Consider the following 27148-nt stretch of genomic DNA (forward strand, 5'->3'; position numbering starts at 1 on the left):
AGGGAAATAACTTCTAGTATTTTTTAACAAAGCCATTCTTCTGATTTTACAAAAACCAGCCCCGGTTTTGTTAGTGCTCAGGCTGGTAATGCTGAGCATAAGTTCCAAATATGTTGTCTGGCAGTGCACCAGTTTGAGTTAAACCAAAATATATTATCCATTCTCCTAAATGCAAGCTTCTGCTGCACCAGATTTTGAAACCAAGTTATCTGAGAGTTACAAAGCAATACCAGATGGTGACTGTAGGTTGGCTGGAATTTGTGGTCTCTCTCGTCTTGCCACATGTTTCACTACTTGCAATATACTAAATTATATTTTTCAGTTATTTGTCTCCTTGGCTCAATATTCCCTTTCTTTCATGTTCTGGACTGGTGCAATTCTTCATGGTTTCACTAGGTGGGTCCCCACAACAGTGCACTGGGGAAGCAAATTGTTGAGCTGCCTGAACACACTCAGGTAATCTCCCAGTTAGGTTTATTTTCACTTCCTTTGGCAGAAGTTCACTACAGCACGTGTTTTGATGTACAATCTGGTGATCAGTGTGTTGGGAAGTTGTCATAAAGGGACTGTTTCTTCCTAGGACTATTGCATCTCGAACTTACCTATTTCAAATTGAATTTAAAACCAGTGTAGGGTTTTTGATAGCCAGTTAGGTTCAGGCCATCAATTTTTGTAATTATTTTACCTTTCAAAGGGTGAGGAAAAGCTGGTGATCCATTACATATATCCTTCCTTTCCAAAATCAAATAATTTTTAATGCTTTGATACTTTTTATACTAGTCAAAAACAAACCAAAAAAATCTTTTCCATGTGTGTGAAGTATTAACATGATGCCTTAAAGATCTAGAAATAAAGCAACACACTTTCAAGACAATATTAGTATAGGAGGTATTATAAAGGCTGGTCTCTAATGGAGGCCTCCAAGGGGCAGATATGGAAAAGTGCCCACACCACATAGGGTGAATACAGTTCTATAAATTTAGCAAATTAGCATAATTGACAAGAATCACCAATTGGAAGCATAAGTGATGAAGTAATTCTCCCTTTTTGATTCCACAACTTCTGCAGCCCCCTTTTAGATAGGAACTGAACTTTTTTTATGAAAATGTGTCTCAAAGAGCTGGTTTCAACCTTGGCTGCCAGAGAGCCAAGATAGGATAGGGGCCTTGGACCACAGGGTTTGGAGCCTCTGGAATGTGTTTTGTCTTTCTTCCTGTCAGGGTAGGGAAGAAGTAGGGAAAAGTATTGGAGCTAGCTACAAATACAATAATAGGCTACAGAGCTACAAATAGATGTGTAAAGAATATAGAGAATATATAAAAGAAAAAAAGGCAAAAATCATTTTGGCATCAATTGGCTAGTATTAAAAGAAAGACATTTTAGCTACAATCTTCAAAAATTTTCTTTCCTAGTGTTTTATATGTGTATATTTAACATGGAAAAGTATTTACCCCCTAGACATGACCAAGACAAAACCCAACACAAAGCTTCAGATCTCTGTATCCATTAATGTCCCAGAGAGAAGAAAAGGGAGAAAAGAAATAATATATTAACAATATCTTTCATGTCAGTGGTGCTCTGACTGAGGAGGCAAGTGGCTTCTTTACTGTCTCAGATTGTGCAAAGAGAGAAGATCCTTTAACCTGCAGAGAGTTCTGTACTGTCATGTCCAGGCTGCTTCTGGCATTCAAACTTGTACACTTAAACCCATGGCTCTTTATTGTGTAGTCTGTAACACTGATTTAACTTAGTTAACTCTTACTCTGGGAGACTTATCTAAGGACAACTTCAGTGTCCCCTTCTTATATCTTGACATCTACAGAAAAAAATTAAAGCAGACAATTTCCATTTTTGTGAGGTTTGGGATTTTTTTTTTCTTCCTCCTTTTCCCCCTCATGTCCAGGCTCACTAAGTGAATCTATTTAATCTGCTTGTTTGACATGATTACTTCTTATATCTTGACACCTACAGAAAAAATTAAAGCAGACAATTTCCATTATTGTGAGGTTTGGGATTTCTTTTTTTCCTCCTTTTCCCCCTCATGTCCAGGCTCACTAAGTGAATCTATTTAATCTGCTTGTTTGACATGATTAGACAATTCATTTAGAAGCCTATCAAGAAGCACAAATTTTGATTGAACTAAAGTTTTTATTCCTTGTGATTTATGTTTAAAGGGCAAAGAAAGGTTTAGAAAATTCTTACATTTTGTATTGCATAGATAAACTGAAAATTAAAATTGACTGTTTTCTTGCTCAGTAACCAACTTGCATTAAATAAAACTCATAATCATTATTGACTATATTTTTCAAGTCAGAAAATCTTGTTTTTTCAAATGGAAGACGAGAAAGGCTGTCACAGCACACATAAACATGGTAGAACTTTATGTCAGAGATCTGGCTCAAAATTCATCCTCAGGAGTGACTATAACATCTGATTTCCTGTTTTTAGTAAGCAGGTAGATATAACCTTCTGTATTTTTTCCAAACCAGTTTTAATAGTCTCTTTCTCCTCATTTTGATGGCAAGACCCAACTTGGAAAAAAATAGCTTCTGTACTGTTTTAGTAGACTTGTGTCTCTAAATGATAGTTATGAGCTCCAGTAGTTATCTCTCCATTATCAAACTTGCATCACTTACAGTACCCCTTCTTCATCTGGGGTCCAAACCTTCATTTAGGCTGAGTGCAAATGCTCTAGGAGTCCAGGGCAATGAAGATTGGTGAGAATTCCAATAAAAGCCTGATTCAGATTTGGAAAGAGCTTGTGGTCTGAGTCTGGAGGCTTGATGTACATAGGGAGATCTCACGCTCTCCTGGATTAGAGTCACCGTTCTGTGTCCCTGGGCAATGACCAGAGTGTGGTGGGAGTGCTCATCATTTCCACTTGCAGAGTTACAAACCACACAGCCAGACACACTGTATGAGCTTGGTCTGCTCACACTTGTCTGGCACCATCACTTCCTCTGGGAAAATGGCAAAAGCAAATAGCAACTTGTCTGTTTGCATGTAGGCGTGAGCCTCCTGAGAACGCAGGATTTGGCACCGTGCACGAGTGAAGTTCAAACGTCCTCGAGCTATGAGTTGTTGACATGTTCTTCTCTCAGAATTGACATATAAACTACTTAAGCAGTTTTGGTGCTACCTTATCTCAACATTACCTTCAAAAGCTATCATGATTCCCAAGTCACCAAGTCACCCTGACCGGGGAAATGTGCTTACAGCAAAGGGTGTTAACCATTTGCATCGTCCCAGTTGCCTGCAGGCAGAGGGTAGCAGAGCTTACAGCCTCTTCGGGATCCTGGGAGAAGCAAAGCACACTCCATTGAATGCTGATGTCTTGCTGCCCCACAGTGGCTGTGTTTACAAAAGGAATAATCCCCACAACAAAGGCGATGGTGAACGCTTCAAACAGTAGTAATTTCTCAGTCAGGTTATAACTGTGCAAATCAGACATTGCATTTGCACGGTTCTGTGTTTACTACTCTGAGTTTGAATGCAATTAAGCATGGATGGTGTTGTCACACTTATGCTACCAGTGATGGACCTGTCCCTCCTTTAGAGGAGTAGAGAAGTGCCAAGTATCACTCTTGTAATGAAATCAGGGGAAGGTAAATACACAATCCAAGTATTCCAAGGCTTCTTGGGGCTGAGAGTCAGCAAGCGAACCTTGGCTACAGCACCAAAAATCTGAGTTGTTAATGGAGGATTAAAGTGGTAGGCATCCTCTCACAGGCATCCTGCTACAGCAGGATTTAACAAATACCTGTGAATGAAACGTTCAAAAGGACTCCAAGGCAAAGCTTGACTGCAACTTGGAGTGTGCACAGAGGGAAAAGAGAAAGCAGTCCAGGATCATGTTACTCATCTGATTGCAACGGGCTCTGTTTTCAGCGCTGCCCCCAGGGCTTTACCTGATCTATCCAAATAAGTCTGCCCTTCCCACCCTGCAATCATTCATACATAAACAACTCTAAATACTTTTCTGACTGTTCTGCCAGTTTCAGCTCTTCTTGCTTATTCAGTGCCCGCTCTCCTGCCAAAACAACAAACTGAGCTCATGTGGGTTGTGGTTGGGGACAGAGGCAGGCAACAGTGGTCTGCCCATTTCCTTTGTTTTCAGTGTTTCTCTTTGGCCTTTCCTTGGGTAGAATCCAAGGGATGGATCATTGCTGGTTCCATCATGATGCAGACGGAACAGACATCACTTGTCAAACAATGACAGCTTTATGAAGCTTAACAATCTCAGCCAAAGTCTTGATGCTATCATCAGTCATGTCTTTCTTCCCAGTCCCTGCAGGTGACTGCAGCTGGCAGCAGATCTTTTGACAGTCAGATTCTCTATATTATCTCTTTTGGACCAAGCCTTTAAATAATTGGACAGGAAAATCTGGGAAAGAGATATGCTGTTTCAAGGCATAAATAACATCGTGCTGAGTGCTACAGAAAGCTTTTATTTAATTTAGTTTGATTTGGTTCAAATGTGGTCATCTGGTTTGGCCTCCAACCATGATTTCTGTAGATTTATGCTCAGTTTCTTCTTAGACCACTGACTGTCATATCCAAATAATTTCACTGTACCTGCATTCCTCAGCTCTTCAGTGGGAATAAGAAGAGGTTCTTTACTTACAGGAAATGGAGATAGTGATGGGATAAGGAGTTTGTGAGATTTTCTTATTTTCTAGTAATAGAGATCCATATACATAACTGAAACACAGGGCTGAAATGCCAAGAGTCTTTGCTTCTAACAACAAAGAAATGTGGAGAGTATTGCTGGTACTCTGCCATCAACTTGTGTGTTCTACCCCATGGAGAAAGCCAGACCATGCAAAGTTAAAACTATTTAAGCGATCAGAGATCAAGTGAACTTGAGTTTTGGGTAGTCTGTCTGACAAAGTCACTGTGATGGTGACACTTATAAGGAAGAAATGTTTTACACTGAGGGTGGTGAGGTACTGGCACAGGTTGCCCAAAGAGGTGGTGGATATCCCATCCCTGGAAACATTCAGGGTCAGCTTGGATGGGGCTCTGAGCAACCTGGTCTGGTTGAAGATGTTCCTGCTTGTTGCTGGGGCTAGATAAGCTTTAAAGGTCCCCTCCAACCCAAACCATTCTATGAGTGTGTGCTTACAAGGAGTTTAATTCTTCAATTTCCTTTTAGCCAATTGTGATGATGACTCAGAGCTTCATTTTAGGTCACAAAGTATTTTTGATAGTGATCAACTTCACCTTTTAATCTGCACGTATTAGCTCAAGGCTGTTTTTTTTCCTTCCAACACACCAAAAACATTCACCTAAATGGAACAAAAAAAAAAAAAAAAAAAAAAGGAAAATAGCCTCGACCAAGGACACACACACATTCACATTTGCCTTTTTTTATTCTCCCACCCTTTTTCACAAAGGGGCAACTGCAGCTACCTGGCTTTTTCTGGAATGTAATATGGGAGGTGATTTCATTTTTCCTGTGGTAAGAGGAACAGCAGACTCCTAGCAGCAGCATCCTGCCAGCTAGTGCTGCCACCAGAGTATCAACAGGAGCTGTGAGCCTGGGGATGAGCAGCTCCCCAACAGCTCCGGATCAGGGGCAGTAAAGCAGCATTTGATGGTTTGACCTGTGGCATTTTATGATATTTACTTGCTTCCCAGAAGTCTGGGAGGCTCTGGATTCCTTGGCGTCTGGCTGAGCCAGGAAGATAGATTAACTGAAGGACTGTGACTGTTTTGTCTTGGGTGAGGCCTTGTGGGCAGCCAGCTGTTTTATTTTGTGTATTGCACAAAAGGTTCCTTTAAATCTGTGTGTTCTAGGGATGAAGACTTGGAAGTGAGAGGGTAAACTGGGATTTTTTTTTTTCCTTACACAGCAACCTTCACTAGCCAACATTATTGGCAAAAGCAGACAGAAGAGAGAAATTCTGTCAGAGCAGTGCTTGTGCACACTGCCCTGCCGTGGAAAGTTTAAACCAGGAGGGTCAGTCCATTATGGTGCTAAAGGCCTGATTATAAAATTCACTTGCTGCCTGTTCCTGGCTGTTAGAGGTCACTGCTGGAGCCATGTAATATGCTGAACATATTGAAGTTCTGATAGTCAGGATCCAGAAATCTAATGCTGTAGCTGGACTAAAATTACCACCTTATGTGTACACAGGGAGCTCTGCTGACTGCAGTGAGACAAAAGCATTCACCTAGAATTAAATGCTTATCTGTTTGCAGATAGATAATGGCTGTCCTCCTGTCAGGAGACAGCCTGAACAAAGCCAGGAGACACTGTGAGCTCAGTGATATTTGTGCAAACCACATGCAATGGGCTTTCTTAGTTCATCCTTTTATAGTGCCATGCTCCTGTAACACAGTTCTTACTTTCACATTTTAACCAGAAAAATTATGGTGTGCTCTCTGCAGTATAGCTCTTCCTGCCAAAGCTGCCTCAGAACAGAAGGAAAAGCCAGCTTTGCTTTTCCAGCTATGGCTTTTTTAAAACATTTTTGTCTCAATCTGTTAGGCTTCCAGAGAATGTTCCATGGATATGTAGCATATTATGTTATTACTGCAGTCTATCTATGTTAAACCCTTTATCATTCCATGGCCCTTTGAAACAGGGAAGGCTTGTAAGTCCTGGTTTACAAATGAGAAAACAGTAGCACAGCACTTAACCCCTGTAAGACTTCTCTTGGGCAAAATTCCCACATGGGAAGAACCCATTGCCTTCTCTGTCCTTGTCTCATACCACTCATGTCAGGGATGTGAATGAACCACGTGAGATTGTGTCCATGCTGGAGACAGGGGCCAAGGAGATATAACCAGACCTGCTCCCACATATTTCAATAAAAACTGTGAGCACAAAGTACTCTGGAAAGGGGGATCTTAAGTGATTTGGAGTAGGCACCCTCTAACTGCTTGTAAGAAAACTGATAGAGATTTTGCTATTTGTATATGTCTTGACCTGTTTTTGTTTTTTTATGCAGTAATGACAAAAATTAAAATTGATAAACATATTAATAAGTTAACGAATAACTTTCTTAACAATGTTGGCCTTCAGATTGCCATTAGGATGCATTTAAGCTAATAGAATGGTCTCAGAATTCTTATTCCAGCTTCCTTGCACACCTGTCTGTCTGTACTGATCAAATCTTTGAGGTTTTCCTCACAGCTGTTAAGATATAGAAACTTAATGTCATGTGTGCATATGTTGTACAGCTAGGTTAAAGTCCATACAGCTAAAAGAAACTCAGGTCTCAGGTTTCCAGGTTTATATATAGATTTTTTTTTTCTGATGCAACAAAATGAAAAACAAACCCATAAAGCATGTGGACCCATCCCAAATTGCAGGTAAACACACTTTAAACCCCAAGACAATGTAAACAGAAAAATGCTTGCTACGTTCAGGCTTCTGTCCTAGATTCACCCAGGCAGTTCCAAACTGTTTTGGCTTTACCTGTCAAGTTTCTGGATACACTTAGATAACTGATATCTCACTAATGTATTAAATGAAATATATAGTACTAGAGAATCTCACTGGTATAAGTTGAGATGTAATTTATATTGTAGTGTAAAAACTGACTTTGCACTGGTGACTCAATCTCCAACCCCTCCATTACTTTGCTGTTTGCTGCTGCTTGGACTAAAACTTGCTGAGCAAGTGTAGCTTTTCACCCCAGGAATTTTTGCTGTCTGCCAGTGGCTCAGGCCTTGCAACTCAGTGGTAAATTTCCCTTGTGACTTGAGCAAGTCCCACAGTTGGTGTGCAATAAATATTCCAAGAGTTTGCCATTTACCCCCCAAGATCCACAATGCTGAAAGGAGTGCTGAATTCATATACCACCTGTGCAGCATCTGTTTCATCACTAGAGAAGATCTGGGGATAAAACAATACTTAAACCCATAAGATTTTCAATAATGGAAAAAATTACAAAAATATACAGGATGGGTCACTAGGATTATGTTTGCCAATAAAGCCCTTTCACAGTTGTTCCAACATCTCATGCAGTAGGAGGCTGACATGGCGATTAGTTTCTGCTATCCACATCAGATTTGGCTCACCTAGAAAACTTGAGAGCTGCCTTTTTCATGTCCTAGTGATAAAGAGGTTACTCAGAGTCTGGAATAGCTGTTCCAACCTGGAGCAGAATATCTTGTCACCTACCCCTGATAACACTTTCCCTTATCTCTTACAATAGGGCACTCAAATTAATGAAGGAGATAAGATCATTACTGTACTCTATAAAAGCCTTATTTTCCTGTTGTACAGTTTGACTAGAACACATTCTTGGTTTCAGTTTTGATTTTGTTTTGGTTTTCGTTGGTTTTTTTTTTCCCTTACAGGTCCCTTCAGACAGTTTTTGCAAATCATAGTGTATAAATATATAATGTGCAATTCATAAATAATAAATTATTATTATAATTCCATTTCAAAATACAGATGAAATTTGCTCATTTTTTTGAATTCATTGCAATTAATTTTTTTAAAATTTAATGAAGATAAATGGATGGCAAAAATGGGAATTGAAGTGTTTGGAAGTTTCAAGTTTCTAGGAACTCTTAATTTCAAGGGCCTTTTTCCTCCTTAGCCCCAGATTAGCAGAGAGATGGGAGAGTTTAGCCACCAGATATATTAAACACAACACCCAAGTGCTCTCTGGTTTTGTGTGCAGGGTTGGGTATGGGAGTGTAGAGCCCTCAGACCTTTACACCTCTGCTGTCACCTTTCTCAGGTGTTTTTACTTTGTGTGACTTTGAACCTGGTAGAGAATAAACATGTTCCCAGCACGGTGTGAAGCCCTGCAACACAGTCCTCCTTGCATTAACATTGCCTCTACCAGACATAACAGTACAAAGTTCAGGCAGCTTGTTGAAGGCTGAACTGGTCTGTTCTAATACAATTTTCTTTATCTTATCAGAAGTCCCCCAATGAGCTGGTGAGTCCAGACTGCTTCTTGGTCTTTGGTTCCTAGGCTCAGTCTCTGTCTTCAGGCTGCATGAATCAGTTTGCAGTTCTCTGGCTCCTGTTTTCTAATTATCTGCCTATTTTTTCTCTAATCATTTTAATCTGTAACTATACGTTAGGAATATTTTGGTTCACAAAGCTCTGACTTGCCTTAATCCATTTCAAAATAAAACATTCCTCTCTCACATTTTCCTAGTTCTGAATGTAGCCACAAAAATTTTCATTGCAGCGTTTAATTACTTACCCTGACCATTTTGAGTTCCCTGCCACCTCATTTTCTATGCACAAAATCATATTAAATTTGTTTGCTGTTCCCCACTTACAAGTTCTACATCCTCAAAATGGTAATTGGTATTAATTAGCAATTGCAGATTCATAGGGACAGTCAGAGCTGTGGTCAGCACCAGTAGCCTGAAGCAGTGGGTTGTAAACTTGGCCCATGACATTTATTTACATCTCTTAGATCTGAGAACTGTTCAAATCACAGTTTAAGACCATTACAGACAGTTTGTTCAGACTTAAGTGAGGCTGGTGGGTGCATGTCAAATGCCAGCATGGGACTACTACAAAATAAAAATCATTTTCGTGTGTTTAGTTCCAGTTTTATTTCTCATGATGTGTGGCTAGTGTCTCATTTCTTCTGAAAGGCCTGTCTTTGGCCACTTACTTTCCAGCTGACCTTATAAGATTGCACTGTGTGTCTGAAAAATCAATTTAAAAAGAACTGAAATACACTTCTATTATATATTAACACGTGTCCTTGTAAAGAAAGGCCATGATCTGAGTATGCAAAAGCTAATAATTTACTAACTTGTGGTGCCATACTATTTGTTCTATTTATTTTCTTTGCTAAAAGCATGCAAACCCTTCACAGGGACACAGAAAAAATCTGCAGAACACCCACACCAAGTTTAAATGGGCACATTTTAAATGTTGAGCAATGATTATCAGTTTACATCACCAAGGCTGCAAAACTCTTCTAACAAAAGAGAAAATTCAGATTTTATAGGTTCATAGTAGTGCAAGAAAAATAGGTTTACTTTGGCTCATTGTAAGACTTTAAAAAAACCAGCAACTCCAGATCTAATGTGATAAAGGCACATGAAACGACAGGTTTGTGGTTTTGTGTTACAAGGGACAAGTTCAGCACTTGACTTCAGGAAGTTTCTGAGGGCTCCATGTGGCATCCAACATTTACTCAATGTGTCTGCAAGCCACTGGAACACTGAAGCTCAGCAGTGACATTTGTCTCAGAGCAGAAAGTCCTTGTGGTCACTTGGGGGGACAAAGAGGACAATGCATTCCTGTGGCAGCTGTGTGGCAGGGGGGACATGGCCTGGAACTGTCATGTCCAGTGGCAGCTGAGAGCTGATTTGGCCTCCACTCTTGTTTGTCTTCCTTAACTTGTCTGCAGTCTTTTGTACTCCTTTTCCTCCAATAAGAATTGCCCTGTGCCCTGGAAGTATTTCACTTCCACAGATGTTATACCACAGGACTATTTTTTCCCTAAGCTATTTCACTATAGTGATCTTTCATAGAATTATTACCATAGAATAGCCTGGGTTGGAGGGGACTTTAAAAATCACCCAGTTCCAGCCTCTCTGCCATATGCAAGACACCTTCCACTAGACCAGGTTGCTCAGAGCTCCATCCAACCTAGCCTTAAACACTTTCAGAGATGGGATGTTGTGATACGGCACAAAATGATGACACAGACACTGCTGCTCTCGAGGGGAACAAAAAGGAAGAAGAAGAAGAACTTTATTTTCTGACTCCAACATTTATAGTTTTCCAAAGGTGACAGTGGATTGGAGGGCGACATTGCCGCCTCTCCAATGTGACTGGACAGACCAAGGGTCCATCAATTCTCTCCACCTCCATGAAAGAATGCAAAACATAGGTTATTTACAGAACTGTGTGTGAGAAAGTTTGTTGAAAGAATGCAAACATCAGAAGGCTTAACAAAGTCTTATAAAATCAGGGCGATGATGGGATATCCAAAACTTCTCTGGGCAACCTGTTCCAGTGCCTCACCCCCCTCATAATAAAGAATTTTCTTCAGTTTGAGGCCATTCCCCCTTGTCCTATCAGTACATGCTCTTGTAAATAGCCTCTCTCCATGTTTTTTGTGGGCTCCCTTCAGGTGTTGGATGGCTGCAATTAGGTGACCTCAAAGCCTTCTCTTTTCCAGTCTAATTGGTATAATTTTGAGAATAATTTTGAGTTTCTATGCTCATGGTGGTGCCACACCTTCTTTGGTTTCACTGTACTTCCAGAACCTCTGAAAAAGTCTCATAATGCTCAGAACTATCTCACAGTCTGTAGGACTGAGGTCAAAATGAGTCACTCTTGCTCTTTCTCAGTAATTTTTGGGACAACTCACCTTTCCTTCTGGGCAAGGATATACATTCTTGGAAGACATCAGAGGACTTGGAGCATTTGAATAGTTAACTTCTATTCACATTGTTGTAAGGGAATAATGGTCTTTCACCCACATGACTATATTCTTTAATTCAGTTTATAACTCACAATGACCATGAGAGATGAGCTAATCTGTGGTGCTTTCAATTCCAGCTTTGTAGCTTGAGAGCACCAAGATTTAAGGGTTCCTTTTTTCCCCCTCTGACTGAGTTAAACTGGGGGTTGTATTTAAACAATGTAATGACAGGGCAGACCCAGACCTGTATCCAGCTGAGAATTAGACACTAATCTTTTAGTAGTCATACCTCATTTGGCCTAATTCTCAGATTAACATTTACATTCTGGCTGGGAACATATTCCAATCACCTGTTATTGACCCTGTTATCATATTGAATATAATCCCTTTTGTTAATATATTGCCATTAGCTTTTTTGCCCGTTTCTCTTTGAAAATCTATTCCAGAACTTACTTGCTCTTATCCATAAGAAACTTCTTCCAATTCTAAATGTTTTCATTACAGGGGTTTTTTTTAAATATTTTTTCTTACAGCAACTTTAAATTTTAGCTAAATTGATTTGGCAGAGAACACTCTCAGAGTCAGGCTGATGTTTTCTGAAAGAGCTTATAAATCTGTAATTCCAGTGCTCTCCCGTTTTCTTCAAGGAGAAAGTACATGTTTCCTCCTGCCCAGCACTCCTTTGATACCAAGAGCTATTTATTTGCTTAGAGCAACTCTTCAGTTTTGGGAGTTTCTTTTAATTTTGCCTTTGCATCTTGAAAGATGTGGTCTCTCATAGCAGATATTAAAGAGAAATTCAGCACATACTACCCAGGAGCAACATTGCTACTAATTGCTTATCCAGAGGATAAATAATAAAGCAGCTTTACTGTGAAAAGAGTTAATGAGGAACATAATTTTTTTATGGATAAGAAAATTGTATCATCCACTCAACTTTACCATTGAAGCTTTAATTTTTTGTGTGATTTGGTGATAAATATTTGTGTGACCTTTGATGTGTACTTGGCTGGGTATTGGGATTCCCTCAGCTTCTCTTTTAGTGTTAATGAGCAGAATGCACTAAAAATATTTTTCCTAAACTTGCCCTAATTTTATGGGACATCAGTGCTCTGGTGGGACTAAGCCTTTTGCTGAGGGATTACTGTCAGGTTCTGCAGACATGAATGGCAAAAGTTGTTCCTTTATCTCCAAAAACCTTAAAATAAACCGACTTTCCATTCCCAGGAGTGGAAGTCTTGCTGATGAGCTGAATGACAGCAAACCTCACATACAGCATAGATGTTTTCCAAACAGCAAAAAGTAAATTCTGAGTATTAACAGCCCAAGAGTGACATTTGACTATTCCATTAAATCAATCACATTGTACCAAATATTTTATATTTTATTTTGGCAGTGAAATAATATTTGTTGAATATGGATCCTCAAGGCCTGATGAAAACAAAACTTCTGTTATGATAAGATTGCAGGATTAGCCTCAGCTTTAGTAATTAATGGCCTACTTCCAGAAAATTTCATATGGAATGCTTGAGACTGGTTTGAGATATATATGCCACATATGTTTATGTCTGCATATCAGCAATTTTGTATCTTTAATATGGTATAAAATTAGACCTGTTTATGGTGGGTTTTACATATGGGTGGTCCTCCTATATTCTTAATTAGTTATACATAATTTAATTACTCTTGTAATATATGCAGTCGAAATATAAATATGTTACAGTCCTGATTTGAAGTTCCCAGACACAAAGTGCTTGTCATTATAATCTTCTAGATATTAAATACCAGCTCAGATATTCATCACTCTGATAATTCAGAATAACTGATAATTTCATTAGTTCAGATAGTAGAATAATGCTCAGTGGAGCTTACTACCCTACAATAAAAATATCTTCCACATGATCAGCCTTGTGCCATCAGCAGCAGTGTGGATGGGCATGAGGAAATTTGACAGGAGGATGACTGCTCTCCCCCTCCTTTCCCCCAAGCTCTTGTGGTCTCAAATCATCTTGGCAAGACCCAACTGAGGCTCTTGGGACCACTCAGCTCATGGTCAGCTCCCAGTGGAAATGGGTCTTGTGTGGACCACAGTAATGCTGGGAATAAAGAACATATTTCACTCGGCTTAAGAGAGCCTCCCACACTTCCCACTCACATTTTTATGCACACCAGAAAATAAAATAAATTTGTATTTAGTTAGAAGACCATAAAGTCAAGATTATACCCTTCCTGTCATCTGTGAATCTTACAGAGATGCTTGCAGAAACAGAAATCAATTGCATCTCACCTGATACAGGCAGGACTTTACGATTTTTTTCAATCATCCCCCTGCTCTTCACCCTCCTCCAGTCCATAAGTTTTGTGCCCTTCCTGCACATGATTCCTGATTTTATTCATCCAGCAGTAGCATTTTTCCATACTTTGTGGCAGACTTCCTTGGACTGTAGAAGTGGATATGATCTGACATCAGTTCTTTCCAAGCAGATCTCTATCCCATGTCTCATGATTCTAGCAGGCAATTGCACTCTATTGATGCTCACTTTGTGTGAGCTTCTGACTGTGTCCTCATTCACTAAAACAAGAGATATTCCAGCTGGTGCTTGTATTTGTTTGGCTTTCTAAGCTGATTGTTGTAGAAACAGTAAAGACCATGTATAGGGAAGTCAATTTGACTTCAAATAACCTAAATTCAAACTGTTCTCTGTGCTCTCCCTGCAGAGTTGAGTACCTGGAGAGCTGAGAGAACTGGCTGCTTTCTGCTGGAAGTTGCTAAGTTGGTCCAAAATCAGCTAAGTTGGTCCACCTATCAGCTCTTACAAAGCTAAGAGCTACTTTGTTTTTATTTTATAGAGGATATTCAGTAGAAAATACTCTGTTTGCATGGCCAGCATAACTTTGAGGATTTATGTTAACTACCTTTTGCCTTCCTATGTTAATTCATATCTATCTGGGAATATTACAACTATAACCTCTTAATCAGTAACAAAACACAATCAATTAATAATTTTGTTTGTTTTGTTGTCTGTCTTCAACACCTGGAAGTTCTCCTTGAGCCATTCCTTTTCTTTTAACTCACTTTTTACCTTCAATGTATCTGCTGAGCTTGCACATCTCTCTAATGTTACCTTGTAATTTTTCATGTAAAGACTCTAAAGTCCAGGTACTTTGCATAATAAAACATAATCAAAATTTTAGTTGAGAATAAAATAATAATCTTAATGAAGCTACACTGAATTACATTAACTATTTTTAGGAACTCTTTGGATTCATTGTGGGGATCACTTCTATATTCTACGGTCATTTCTAGGTATTTGTTGCTTCTAAAGCTCTTCTGATAAGATTTTAGACCCTCTTCTTAAGAAAAACAATAAAAATAAAATTATTTTGAGATATTTTGAAACAAAAGTTCTTCCTGACATGAAATTATGTTATCATAAACCTTTCCTTATGGACATTTTCACCATTTTCTAACACTGTTAGTCAGATTCTCCTGGCTTTAGAATCTGACTGCATTTGTTAAATTTGTTAAATCTGCACTTGCTATATTATATATGTACTTAGTTTGTAATGACATCAATGCTATGGTAATGTACAATCTGCAGTCTTTAACTGGATAAATCGCTCACCTTTCATGTGTCAGAATGATTTGCCAATAATCATGACCCTTGGTACCTTCATCATTGCACATCTGAGATTCCTCCTTGTACAGCTCATTTTCTGCCACAACAGGAGCAGTATAATGGGAACTGTGTTGGCCTTCTCCTATGGAAGTGGTCTGCTGACAGACATTGAAAGGACTGAGAAACAACTGTAGTTTAGTTTTCAGAGAGCCCAGGCATGCAGGGAAGCCAGGATCTAACATTTCCCTCCTCTTGGCACAGGTCTGAGCTTCAGATCTCAGACAGTACAGCAAGGCTTTTAGGAAAACTCTTACCTGTCAGACAGGGCAGCCGTGATCTGGCTTCCTACTGGCAGTGCTCCCTGAGGTGTTAATTCCTGAACCATGCCTTGGCAGAGTCTTGGAGAGCTGCAGACAGCCCGAGCCAAAGCTCTGCAGGGACTGAGAACAGTTCAACAATCAGAACTGTTCCAGGACACTGCTCAGGCCTGTGCTCTGGTGCTCTGGTTTGCTGGTGGAGATGACAGTTCTGAGCCACCTTTCCTAAATGTCACCTTTTGTCCTGGGGAGATGTCATCTTGGATCTGCATGAATTCACACTGAACACCTGCTCATCATGCTTGTCTGCGCCCATCACACATGGAGAAGCAGAAAAACAAATCCTGCAGCACCTCAATTACATAGAGTAGATACCTGGGATCAAAAAAAGCTGTTGGCATTGTTGCAAACAAGCCTAGTTAAGACTGTGCTCTTAGTACAAGAGAAATACAATTAATTTATGAAAACAAGCGGGAGTTGCCATTCACCTCTCATGCTTTTCAGATGTTTGGTTCTTGTTGCACACATTGTGATATCCATAGGTCCTGGATACCAAGGTGTAGCCAAGCAAAGTTTTGGAGCATTCTGATCCTTTGGAAGCCATTTTGCAGAGGAGGTTTCATATCATTCTGCTGTTTCTTCTTTTTTCAGTCCTCTTGTCTCATCCATAAACTATCACCTTCTCATTGATTCTTCACACATAATGGAATTTCTGGGGCTCTTCTGTTATTAGCTACTACCAGATGAGAGAAGATGTTTGGGTTGTTTTACAATTGTTGCAATTTTGCCCTCCCTAAAGGGAATCTTGCCTTGGCTGGAGATCAAGTGGAGAATGCTGCTACAGGTGTGTTCTGGGACACTGTGCCACCAGTACCTTGCAGCATTACCAACTTGAAGCTAAATATGCAAAATTTGTTTTCTTTGAGATCTTACAGCCCATCCTGGAATCGACTGCTTATGATTGCTATGGAAACCTCACCTCTTTTTGCATCTGCACCACCAAGCAGTGACAGAGTCATGTTTTGGAGCAGTCTCACCCCCTCCAATCCAGAAGGAAAGTGCTGTTCTTGCCCACTGTCCTGTCTGAAGCCAAGCACACTCCATGCCAAGGAATAAATTCTGATATTATCACACAGAGAAGGCTCACAGAAAGCCTGCTTGTAGCTCTTCAGCTCTCTGAATTCTTCACAGTGAACTGGGAAGAACATGGAAGTACTTTCAGATTCGTGCTGCTGAAAACACTTTTTGTTCTTATGCCCACACATACCTGGTAGAACCATGTCTCTGCCTCCTTTAAACATTCTTCCAGCTAATGTACTGCATTATGCATATTATTGGAAAAGAAAATGAAAAGCAGACTCTTCTTGAATTTTATCTGTAATTCTCTGTTAATTTGCACAACTGACAAAAATCACTCAATATGGGAAATGAATCTTTTCTCACTGGTTTTGAATATAATCTGTTATATTAAATTTTGATTGAGGTTATCTGTCTAACTTGTAGGCCTACATATGCAAATCAAAGGTTCCAAGTATTCTGTTTGGCTAACAGCCAGAAATTCTGACTCACAATCAGTAGAAAACACAAAAGAAATTTTCCTGTATCAGTAAGGAGGAAATTAGCTACTTTTAAAAGTCTTTTTCATTGCTTCTTCATGACTTTTAAGTACTAAGAAAACTTGAGGCTGAACAGCATCATTCCAGTTAATGGAATTTTTTTTATATATAGAAACCAATATAAAAAGATAATGTCTGATAAGGTACTTCAATCTTTGGAAGGCTCTCCTGGCTCTCAGAACCAACAGAGATTGTGTGAACTTTGAAAATCAGCCTCAAAGTTTTTTATCAATGTGTTGTGGTTCAAACAAGAAAATGTGTTTTCCATGTTTGTACCTAGTCAGGTCTCCCAGCTGCTTTCTAGCAGAGATGAGAGTTCTTTATTTACTCTTACAGTGTAGTGATACAAATGAGAAACAGAACTTACCTGTTGACACAGTCTATAGAACTGTGCTGGCACTAATGCCACCACGCAGTGGGGTTCAGGTCACAGCACCGTGCACCATCTGATTTCCAGTGCCTGCATTTCCTGTGGGGTCAGTGCTGTGCAGCATGAGGGCAGCCTCGTGGGGATTGTGGTTCTGGAGCCATGAAGATGTCTCCAGATGTCTCTGTGTCTCTGGGACACAGAGAGACAAGCACTGCAGCTGCCAAACAGGGAGCCTCCTGCCAGTCCTTGCTCCAGTGTCCATGCCACGGCCTTCTGTGTACCAAATACACCCATTCCATGGTGTTCCACTGCTCATTTTGAATGATGACTTCTGAAACTTTTTGATACACAGGATCAGTTGTCAAGATCTGCAAGTGAAAAGGAAATAAACTCAAAAAACTGCCTCTTCCTTTGGCAGTTTGAGAGAAAATAGCAGTCAGGTTAAATTAGAGAAACAGCCTAGAAAGGTCATATGAAACTGCTCCTCTCTCACTTTCCCTCCTCTGCACTGTGATGCAGGTGAGAAGACATCCCAGTGACTCAGTGGATGAAGCAGTGCAGCAGCTCTGGGGGAGTGCCCAGCAGCCAGCAGCAATTCTGGCAGGGATTCTGGGGACAGTGGGGACGGAGCTGCAGGGCAGACTGTGCTGATGGGCCTCAGGTGACAAGAGAATCCATTGCAGTAACCACTTACCTACCAGAAGGTGTCTGACAGCCTGGAAAGGAAGCACAGCCATCTGTCCACACAACCTCTCTTTCAGCATAAATATTTGTCACTCTTTGCTACTGTTATGTTCCTGGAGACCTTCTGGGAACAAGAAGCTCCTCTCATTAACCTCATTACCTCACCTTGCTTCAGCCACTCATTCCTTCCTGGCAGATTTACAATTTCTCCTGCAAATTTCCCCACGGAAGGCAATTTTAATTGCAGTTTTGCTGCAAGCCATGCAATTTAGCTATCTACAGGAATTTCCTCATGTTGGTCCTATATTCTATTTGACTTGAAATATGCACCCTGCACTGTGCTGAGTGTCAGCAGGTAGCAGGTCTGTAGGCAGAGTGTGGGTGTAGGCAGACAGATGTCAGGGCTGTGTCCTCTCTGGCCTCTACAGAAGACTTGTGCAGGGACTATAGCATCCCAATACTGCATCAGGTTAATTAGATTGTACTGGTAATTAAGTTAAGGAGCCCTATGCAGCAGGGTCGAATTCAATCTAATAAATGTGTTGAACAGAAACCAAGCAATCTACTTCAAGCATGCTCAAAGAACTGAGTGGCAAATTGGAGAAGAGAGAAAGATGGACAAGAAAATCAGAAGGATGAGAATAAGAGGTGAAATGTGAAAAGAAAGGGACAGGCAGAGGAGGAAGTACAGAAACCAACATGGACAAATATTACCATACGAAGAGAATAAAGAGAAAAATAGCTATTATAAAGCATAGTTAATGCTGGGATACTGAATACCAACAACAGCCAGGCAAGGTCTTGGGCTTCCAGATTTCAAAATGTCTTGATTTTTAAGATCTTGCTCTAAATCCTGGAAACAGTTTAAAAAGGTTTGAAAGTCACAAATAAGAATATATGTGTATATATACTTAAGAAATAATATGGTTGACCTGAGAAATTACAATATTTACCCTGGAATGGGATACACACATTATTTGTGGTAGGAAATGTAGTCACCCAAAATGAGACTTCTGCAGGGGTTTGTGCCTAAAGTATACCTACAGATTGCATGTGTGAAAAATCTACATTGAATGCTCACATTATGATTAATATATCATCTGCAGAGAAAGAATAATAGTTTTTTTCACAGATAGCTTTCTTTTTCCCCTCTGGTGCAATGTGTATGATATTACCAACAACAAACTATAAAGCATTACCAAAAAATGCTGGTTTTAATAAAGAATTAAAACCCACCAACTCACATAGCTCTCCCTATATACCACTTTTTTTTTTTTTTAATATGTTTTCTCAGTGAAATTTAAAGTCTTCACAAAATCTCTACATATTGCATGTGGAACCTCAGCACAAAAGTTTGCTGGTGCCATATTATTTTCCTTACAGCAACTATAATCAATACAACCAAGGCTCAAAGAAAAGTTTTATGGCTATTTTATAAACTTAGGAATGTACTCAGGGAAATTTATTATGGAAAAATGGACTCAACCTGTATTTAAGGATTAATGAGGGCAAGTCCTGTGGCAGGGTGTAGCCCAAAAATTGCTGTTTCTGCTGAGTTACAGGTAGGACTGAGTTATAATGGGGAGCATTCAGGTGGTGTTGGGGAGAGGCAAAGCGTGGCTGGTGTGTTTGAAACGCTGTTCTGCTTTGCCCCCCTGAGGGCTCATGAAATGTGGAAGTATTTGGGTGATAAATGTGATGCCCCATCCCTGGAAGTGTTCACAGCCAGGTTGCATGGAGCTCTGAGCATCTTGGTGTAGTGGAAGGTGTCCTTGCCCATGGGAAGGGGGTTGGGAGCAGATCATCTTTAAGGTCTCTTCCCATCCAAACCGTTCTGTGATTCTGTGATATTCTCCAAAGTGTTTTAGTACCAATTTGACTGTGAAATCAGTAATTTAGATGCTTATATGCATCTGAAAATGTGGTTGTTGGCAGTGAAATTGATCAAAATAACTTAGATCTCATGAAAAGTATTTACAATGTTGTTTGGGCATATGCTGGATACATTTACCCATGAAGGATAAAGAGCAAAGAGGGATAAAAACAGGGTGCCCTAATGTCTGAAATAATTGGTGATTATTTTGTAGCAGGGTCGTATTAACACTTGATTTTACAAGGAGTCAAGCTCTTGAAGTCTAGCAGCTGTAGGAGGATTTAGGCTTTGTTTTGTTGTTTGTTGTATTTTTTGTGGTTTGTTTTCTTTTTTTCTTCCTTTTTTTTTTTTTTAACATGTCTCTAATCCTCAGAGCTGCAATGAAAAGTTTAAAAATATGACTGGAGAATCAAAGGTCATATTTGAGATCTTAAAGGGTCAAAGGAAAAAAAAAATAAGGATAATTCCTTATTGTGGTATTCTGAAATGATAAACATGCTTAAGGCAATATCCTGATGGAGAGAGGTTGATTTGTAAATTTTTTTTAGGTTTGGGTGTTTGGTCATGCTGCCTTTATGGAAATTTCTGAAACTTTTTTTTACAATAACCACAATTATTCATACCAATAATCTAAAACAAGAAGAATTAATTTAGATTTAAAATACTAAATATAGAAAATAAATTATAATATTGTGGGAAACAATTTTGCATAAACAAGGGAAAGGAGTATTTATATGGTATATTTCACTCCATCTTGAATTAATTAATGAATTTAGTTAATTTAGTTAATTTAATGAAGAATGACCAGAAGATCTGCTTACAATACCAATTGCTAAAATCCTTCTAAAGAAATTCTACCTTTCCTTCCCTGATTTTTTTAACTTTCAAGACCACAGTAGCTAGAAAAACCTTGTGACAGTTTTTTCATAGGCACGATTATTAGCATTTTTTTCATTTCTTTATTCCAGTCATTCCCATATCCCTTGACAACAGCACTTTGTTGGCAGAGTTTATATAAATGCTGGGAGAAAGCAGAGAGATGTCCACATCCCTTCCTGAGCTGGTGTCAGTGATCTTGACCCCTGTTTCATTTCCATGACAGTCTGTAGGAACCTATAGGACAGTTGTCTGTTTCATTAAGGGGGTCAAATTTTTATTTAATTCTGTACGGTTTTAGAGAAGCAGCTACAGGCTTTACACACGACCAAGCTTTGCACCTGTTAAATACTGAGACTTCCAAAAGGAGGGAAATAAATCTGAATTCTTGCACTTTTTGATGATAACCACTGCAACCCTGTATTTTTTTCAGAAGATAAGATTTTTGACGAAAACTCTTCTGCCTTCTCTCCTCAATTGTTGTTTTATAGAATCTCCCAAGATTTGCTGGTAGTGATTACAGTGTCAGCTTTGTGAATTACACACATATCTTTGAACCCAGGGAAAATCTGAGTTTAAGAGCTGTGATCAAAGGTCTGTGGCTGTAACGGGTTTGGCCTTACCCTCAAATTCAAGCAGTGTAAAAAGATCCAGAGATTGTCAAGGGAAAAAGAGCCACTTCTGAAACAAACCCTCATATTTTGATGCAGCATGTATGCTTGTTTAAACCACCTGCTGTCCTAAAGAAAAGACACCTCTCTGTCCTTGCTGTCCCAGACTCTCAGCCCTGGTGGCAGCAGGGGTGGCACCGCGGTGGGATTGCTCTGGGGCAGCAGCACAGCCACAGGTGAAGGGATGTTGGAAGCTTTTCCTTCTCTGGGAGCCGGGGACGCCAAATCCATTCGCCCGCGGGGGCTGAGCCGCCTCTTTCGCTCGGCTGGATCTGCAAGAGAGCTGAAGGCTTTTTGGAGGGAGGGAGCGGAAAAATCTACGTTCAGGAGTGGACTGCGGCCCTCCCGGGCTTGGCACACGTTCCCTGCCAGCCCGGCAGAGGCAGGGCAGCCTGGGGTTTTGCCCAGAGGGAGTGAAGCCTGGCGGGGCCCCCTCCTTGCCGGGCTGCGGGGAGCGGTGCCTCGGGGGAAAGAAATACCCCTCCCTTAGGGCACGGCCAGGAGAAACCCTGCGGGGAGGGAGGCGAGAAAACAGCCCGGGAGGTCGGGAGGGAGAGGAACCGCGCCGCCTTTGGGCGTTTTTGGCAAGGTGAAACGCAGCCTTTTCGCCCACCTCCGTGCTCCGGCAGCCCGGGGAATGCAGGCACAGCTCCAGCTGCTCTCCCAGCGCCGAGGGGCCGGCGGGGCGGCCCGGGGCGAGCGGCAGCCGGGGGAAGCGGCCGGACTGCGCGAAAGTTGCGTGGTGCTCGTTTGGCAGCTCCTGGGGACCCTGCCGGGGCTCTCGGAGAGCCCGGGCACCTCCTCCCATCCTCCTGCCCCCCTTCCCTCCCTCCCTCCCTCCCTCCCCGCTCGGGCTCCCCGCGGGACTCCCCAGTCTGCCAGGAGCGTCGCCCGAGCGCTTCCCCTTTTCGGGTTTTGTGGCCTTTGAGTGTCTGGGGGGTTGTTTTTTTATCTTTTTTTTTTTTTTTTTGCCTACTTGAAAAGAGCAGCAGTGTTCCTGATAAAGGTGAGAGTGTGGCCGAGCTGGGCGAGGGGAAGGAAACTTTCTCCCCCCCTCCCCCAGGATGCTCCGGATATTTTTGAAAGGGCGGAAGAGTGAGAAAGGGAGCAGCGTCTGTAAGGGCATCTCATGCTCTTGCGAAGGTCCCCCCTGACACCTCGCTGCTGGGATTAAAGACCGGAGCTGGAGAAACTCCTCCCCTTCCCTCGGCTTCTCTCTTTCTCCCCCCTCCTCTTGCTTCCCCCCCCCGGGGAAAAAAAAAAAAAAAAGAGAGAGAAAAGAAGAAAGAAAATAAGGAGCCTGGAGTAACTGCAGCCCGTGGGACGGTGGGGAGAGGTGGAAGAGGAGCCTCCCTCTCCAGGTCCATCGCTCAGCACCACGCTTGGGTGAAGGCATGGGAAGCACTGCCATGGACAAGAAGAAAGATGCCTCCAGCAGCAGCAGCAGCAGCAGGAAAAGCTCCAGCCACAAGAAACTCATGTTGCGAGTGCACATCCCCGTAAGTGGCTCCTCGCTCTTCCTCCCGTTCGGCAGCTGGCGTGGCTTAGGCATGTTTTTCTCTGACATGGAGCGCAGCGAAAGGCAGGGAGAGGTGTTTCCTGCCGAGCTCTGCAGTTTGGGGCATGCTGGGCTGGGGGTGCACCCCTGCAGCAGGAGAGTCCTCCACATCTGGGGTGGGCTGAACAGTGGGGTCTTGGCCCCCCGTGCAGTGCTGGGAGCCCAGGATGCAGTGTCCCTGGCACGGAGGTGTATCCCCCTATCCCAGTGTCAGAAGTGACTCTGACTCCCTGCTGTACAAGTGCCTTGGGCTGTGGGTTTGGCTCAGTTTGTCTCACCCAGTTCCCTCCCAGACTCGCAGCGCGGTGTGGCAGAATGTCTGCTCACCCCCAAACGCTGGTCTCAACATTCCCAGCTTTGGCTCCGGGAACTGTCCCTGCCTGTGGCTGAACCAGCGTTTAGTCTGATTCTTCCCTCTCGAGACTAATCCAGTTCTGAATTTCCCAGGGCTGGGGAACCCAGAGCTCCCTCAGATTTGGATCCCAGCAGTCTGGTCACCAGCTCTGTTCTGTATATTCCACTATAAAGTAACATGCAAGAAATTCTAGGTATAGATACAGAATAACTACAGATCAAAAGTTTCTATTTCCAGTGAGTGCTAAAAGGCTGACTGGCTCCATCTTCAGAATTACATGCCTTTCAAAACTTATATTACTGGGGTTTTTTACTATTAGGATGTTCTTGTGATCCATGTAGCTATTAGTTTTCTATTCTCAGTCCTGATGTACTTTTGGTTTCAATGCTTCTGGCAAGAAATGGCAAAGTCCTTGTATCTTCTCTGTGCCCTCTGTTGTTTTATTGCTTATTGGTGTTTGGTTTCTTTTTTTGTTGTTATGTTTTGTTTATTAGTTTGTTTTAAATCTCATTATATAAAAGTGGGAAACAGTTCTACCCGTATCTCTGCCAGGCCACCAAGGAGCAAAAAGATATTTGTGGTTCTAAGATTTTCCTTTGTTTTAGGAAAGAATAAGAAGTCAAAGCAAATTTATTAGGTGTCTTGAGTGTGTGGAATAAAATGGAGGAAAAGTACATGACTCTTCTGCAGATTTTATTTTTCTCTGGGGAGGAATGCAAGCCCAAGAGCCCAAGCCAAACTTCTGGAGCTCAGAGTGCATTCAGTTCTAGAAGAAAAGGGTCTGTTTCTGCTAACAGAAATGGGTGTTGCCTATGTATTTGTGACAGAAGATTTTAGGCAATAAACTTTACCATGTTGCCAGTAGTACTTCACAATAGGGATGTAAAATACCAGCAAATAAAATGTACCACACCAAAGCACCACTCCCCCTGTGCTCATTATCCCTTCCCACCCTGCCTGCAAAATTGTCTCTGCCATCTCTTTCCACTGGCCCCCACCTCTGACTCAGTCTGGCCAGAAACTCTGGTGCAGTCGGATCCCCGCTGCTGCTCTCAGGGGCTGCATTTTCTGCCTGCTGAGGAGCCATAGGTAGTTTTGGGGTTTCCTACTCAGTCTGGCCAGAAACTGGTACAGTCGGATCCCCACTGCTGCTCTCAGGGGCTGCATTTTCTGCCTGCTGAGGAGCCATAGGTAGTTTTGGGGTTTCCTGTGGTTATTGCAGGATTTTACAGCATGCATCTGGTGTTTTTGAAATACCTGCTGATCAGCAGATATCTCTGACCACACCAGAACTTAGAACAATTTTCCTCTTTTTATGGTGTGAAGCTAACATGAAAAAAGTACTTAAGGAACTCATTAGCACTAAATTATTATTGACAGAGGAATGCTAATTCTTTCTTCCCTAACTTCCTCCCTAATCCATAGACAACCTTTAGTCATGAGTGTTGCCTTAGTTCTGTTTTGGATGAAACATTTTTAGTAGTGGGTCATAATTTTTCATGTTCATCATCTCTTGGCTTTTTGCTATACACTTTATCACCTGGTAGTGGTAGGGACTCAGATACACAAGCTTGCAAATGCCTGATGTTGCACTGAAGTCAACATAAGTTTTGTTGTTCACCCAGTTAGTAATGAGATAACACCTTCCATCCTTCCTCTCCATCCCCAAAATATGACCCTTCTCTTCCATTGTGCATCATTCTAACATTCCTCAAATGGACTACTGAGCCCATGGTTGTACTCATATTTTTAGTGGTTTTCTGTAATCTGGCAGAGTTTGAACATGGCTGTGCTATAAGAAAGAACATTTTTCACATTCTCCTTACTTGACAGAGGAATCTGCATTTGAAAAGATCTGTTTAGACTGGGGGTTTTTTTCTCTTTCATAACGTTGTCTTGGCTGTTGTTTTGAAGCATCATTCCTATTATTTCAGTGGCGCCTGTCAGTGTAGCTGTAGTTGTCAAGGGAGCTTTCACCAGACTGTAATTTTTATTTTGTTCATCCTCTTCTTTGTGTTTCTGTGAGATCATGTTTATTGCTGAGACACGTAATTCTTGCTCATTTGAATCTTCAAATTAGGAACAAGAGAAGACCTAACAAGGTCTGAGTAGGAGAGGAGAAAGGAGTCCATTCTGAATGAGAAAGCAATGGGACAGAGAGGTACTGTTGTGATGCAGGCTGACCTAAAACATATTTATTGGTCATGCAGAAATGCTGAATGGAAAAATAATATATATTGTGGGGGGGAAAAAGAAAGGGGGAAGGATGCAAAATACACTATAATTAGCTTAGAGGATTCTGTAATAATAGGAATTTCTGAAAAGAAAGTTGTATGCATATCTTCCCTCCCCCACATAGTTTTATTGTTTTGGGTTTGTTTGTGACAGTGGGGAAAAAAGAAGAAAGCAGTTTTGGCTTGCAACACTCAGGTACAACTTTCTTAGAGAAGAACAAGACATGATACAAAAAAAATAGAAACACTCTATTTTCAACTTCTTTCTGTGCTCAGCCTCCCTCAGCACTGGTGGGTGGTGCCCTGCTTGTACTTCTGGGAGTGATGGTGGATCACTAAATTCCTGCAGGCTGGCTTTCCCCACTGCTCTCAGCTTGTGTTCAGTGGCCAAGAATAAAGTAGGGGCAACTGTAATCTGTAGCATGGCAGGGGAGTGTTTGCTGAATGGCTGGGATGGTGGAACATCTTCTTGTTTGGTTGTTGTTTTCTTTGTGAATACACAACTGTCTAGTAATTTAGATGGACCAGAATATAATTGCAGGAGCCTTTGTAAAGGTCATATCAACCTCTGTCTGTCCCAGCAGCACATTCAGAAGTCTTGAAATTAGAGATGCCTAAATGGAAATTTCTGGTCCAAATATCTTTGAAAGCTGCTACAGATTTAAATAGAAACCTTTGCTCTCAAGATGCATCATAGCTGTAATATGAAGACATTAGCATTATAAAATTCCTTTTTAAGCCATTAGAAGTTAATGCCTGCACACTGCTTTGAACATTTTTAAAACTCTATTCTGAGACGGGATGCAATTGTCTGCTGAGTAGGAGCTCTCAGCAGTGAGATCAGAATGTTCTTTTGTCATCTTGCAAAATCGATCTGTTCTGATGTTAACGTTGCCATTGTAGGCCCCTGGTGCTGAAAAAAAATTAATTCTGCTCTTGTTTACTTTTAATTTCATCTGGGATGGTTCAGTCAGTGCTAGCAAAGTTGTGTGGTATTTACATGAGCACAGCTGAGGGCAGAACCTCTCTCAAGAGCTTCACTATGCCAGGTGCCAAGCACACGCTGCTCCCAGCAGGTGGGAATTGCAGGAGCTTGGCACTTCCTTGGATTTTGCCCAAATACATTGCAAGGTGACTTTTTATTCAAAAGAACAAAGAAGTTTTTTCACAATAAGCACAAAAATAATATCTGTGAATGAATGTCAAAACACCTTTCAGTTCACTGAGGTGGCTCTTGCCTCTGGTACTTCAGCCCTGACAGCAGAGTTGATGCACTAGAAGGATGTGCTTGGAGATCAGGGTTCTTTATTTTCTGTGCCACACAAAGAAACATCTCTGCATAGTTTCTCCCTTTTCTTTGTCAACCTCTGTGATTTGAAGAGACTCCTCATTGTCAAAATTTATTGCTGTTTCCAGGTTTAGTGTTATGGGGGAATGCCAGGCTGAACATCAGATGGCTTAAATATTTCTAACCCGATAGATGACAATGATGTTCTGACAGCTACTGTTGGCTCAGACGCTGCCCCTCCATCTTGCTTTCCACACTTGCAAAGTCATTAGTGGCTGCATGCCTAATAAATCACTGTGAAGTGATTTTGTTCT

At 41.3% G+C, this 27148-nt stretch overlaps 1 protein-coding gene across 1 annotated transcript in view; it reads left to right on the forward strand.

Moving 5' to 3' along the window:
* Nucleotides 1-22658: 22658 nt before the first annotated feature.
* The window catches only part of PRKAG2 (protein kinase AMP-activated non-catalytic subunit gamma 2), a 209972-nt gene continuing 205482 nt past the window's right edge, over nucleotides 22659-27148 (forward strand). The window contains exon 1 of the mRNA XM_041408424.1: nucleotides 22659-22898. Within this exon, the coding sequence (XP_041264358.1) occupies nucleotides 22794-22898 (105 nt within the window). The 5' untranslated portion in view covers nucleotides 22659-22793. The remainder of the gene's footprint in view (nucleotides 22899-27148) is intronic.

This window comes from Onychostruthus taczanowskii, unplaced genomic scaffold, assembly GCF_017590055.1.
Source record: "Onychostruthus taczanowskii isolate IOZ18803 unplaced genomic scaffold, ASM1759005v1 scaffold3, whole genome shotgun sequence".
Taxonomy (NCBI): domain Eukaryota; kingdom Metazoa; phylum Chordata; class Aves; order Passeriformes; family Passeridae; genus Onychostruthus; species Onychostruthus taczanowskii.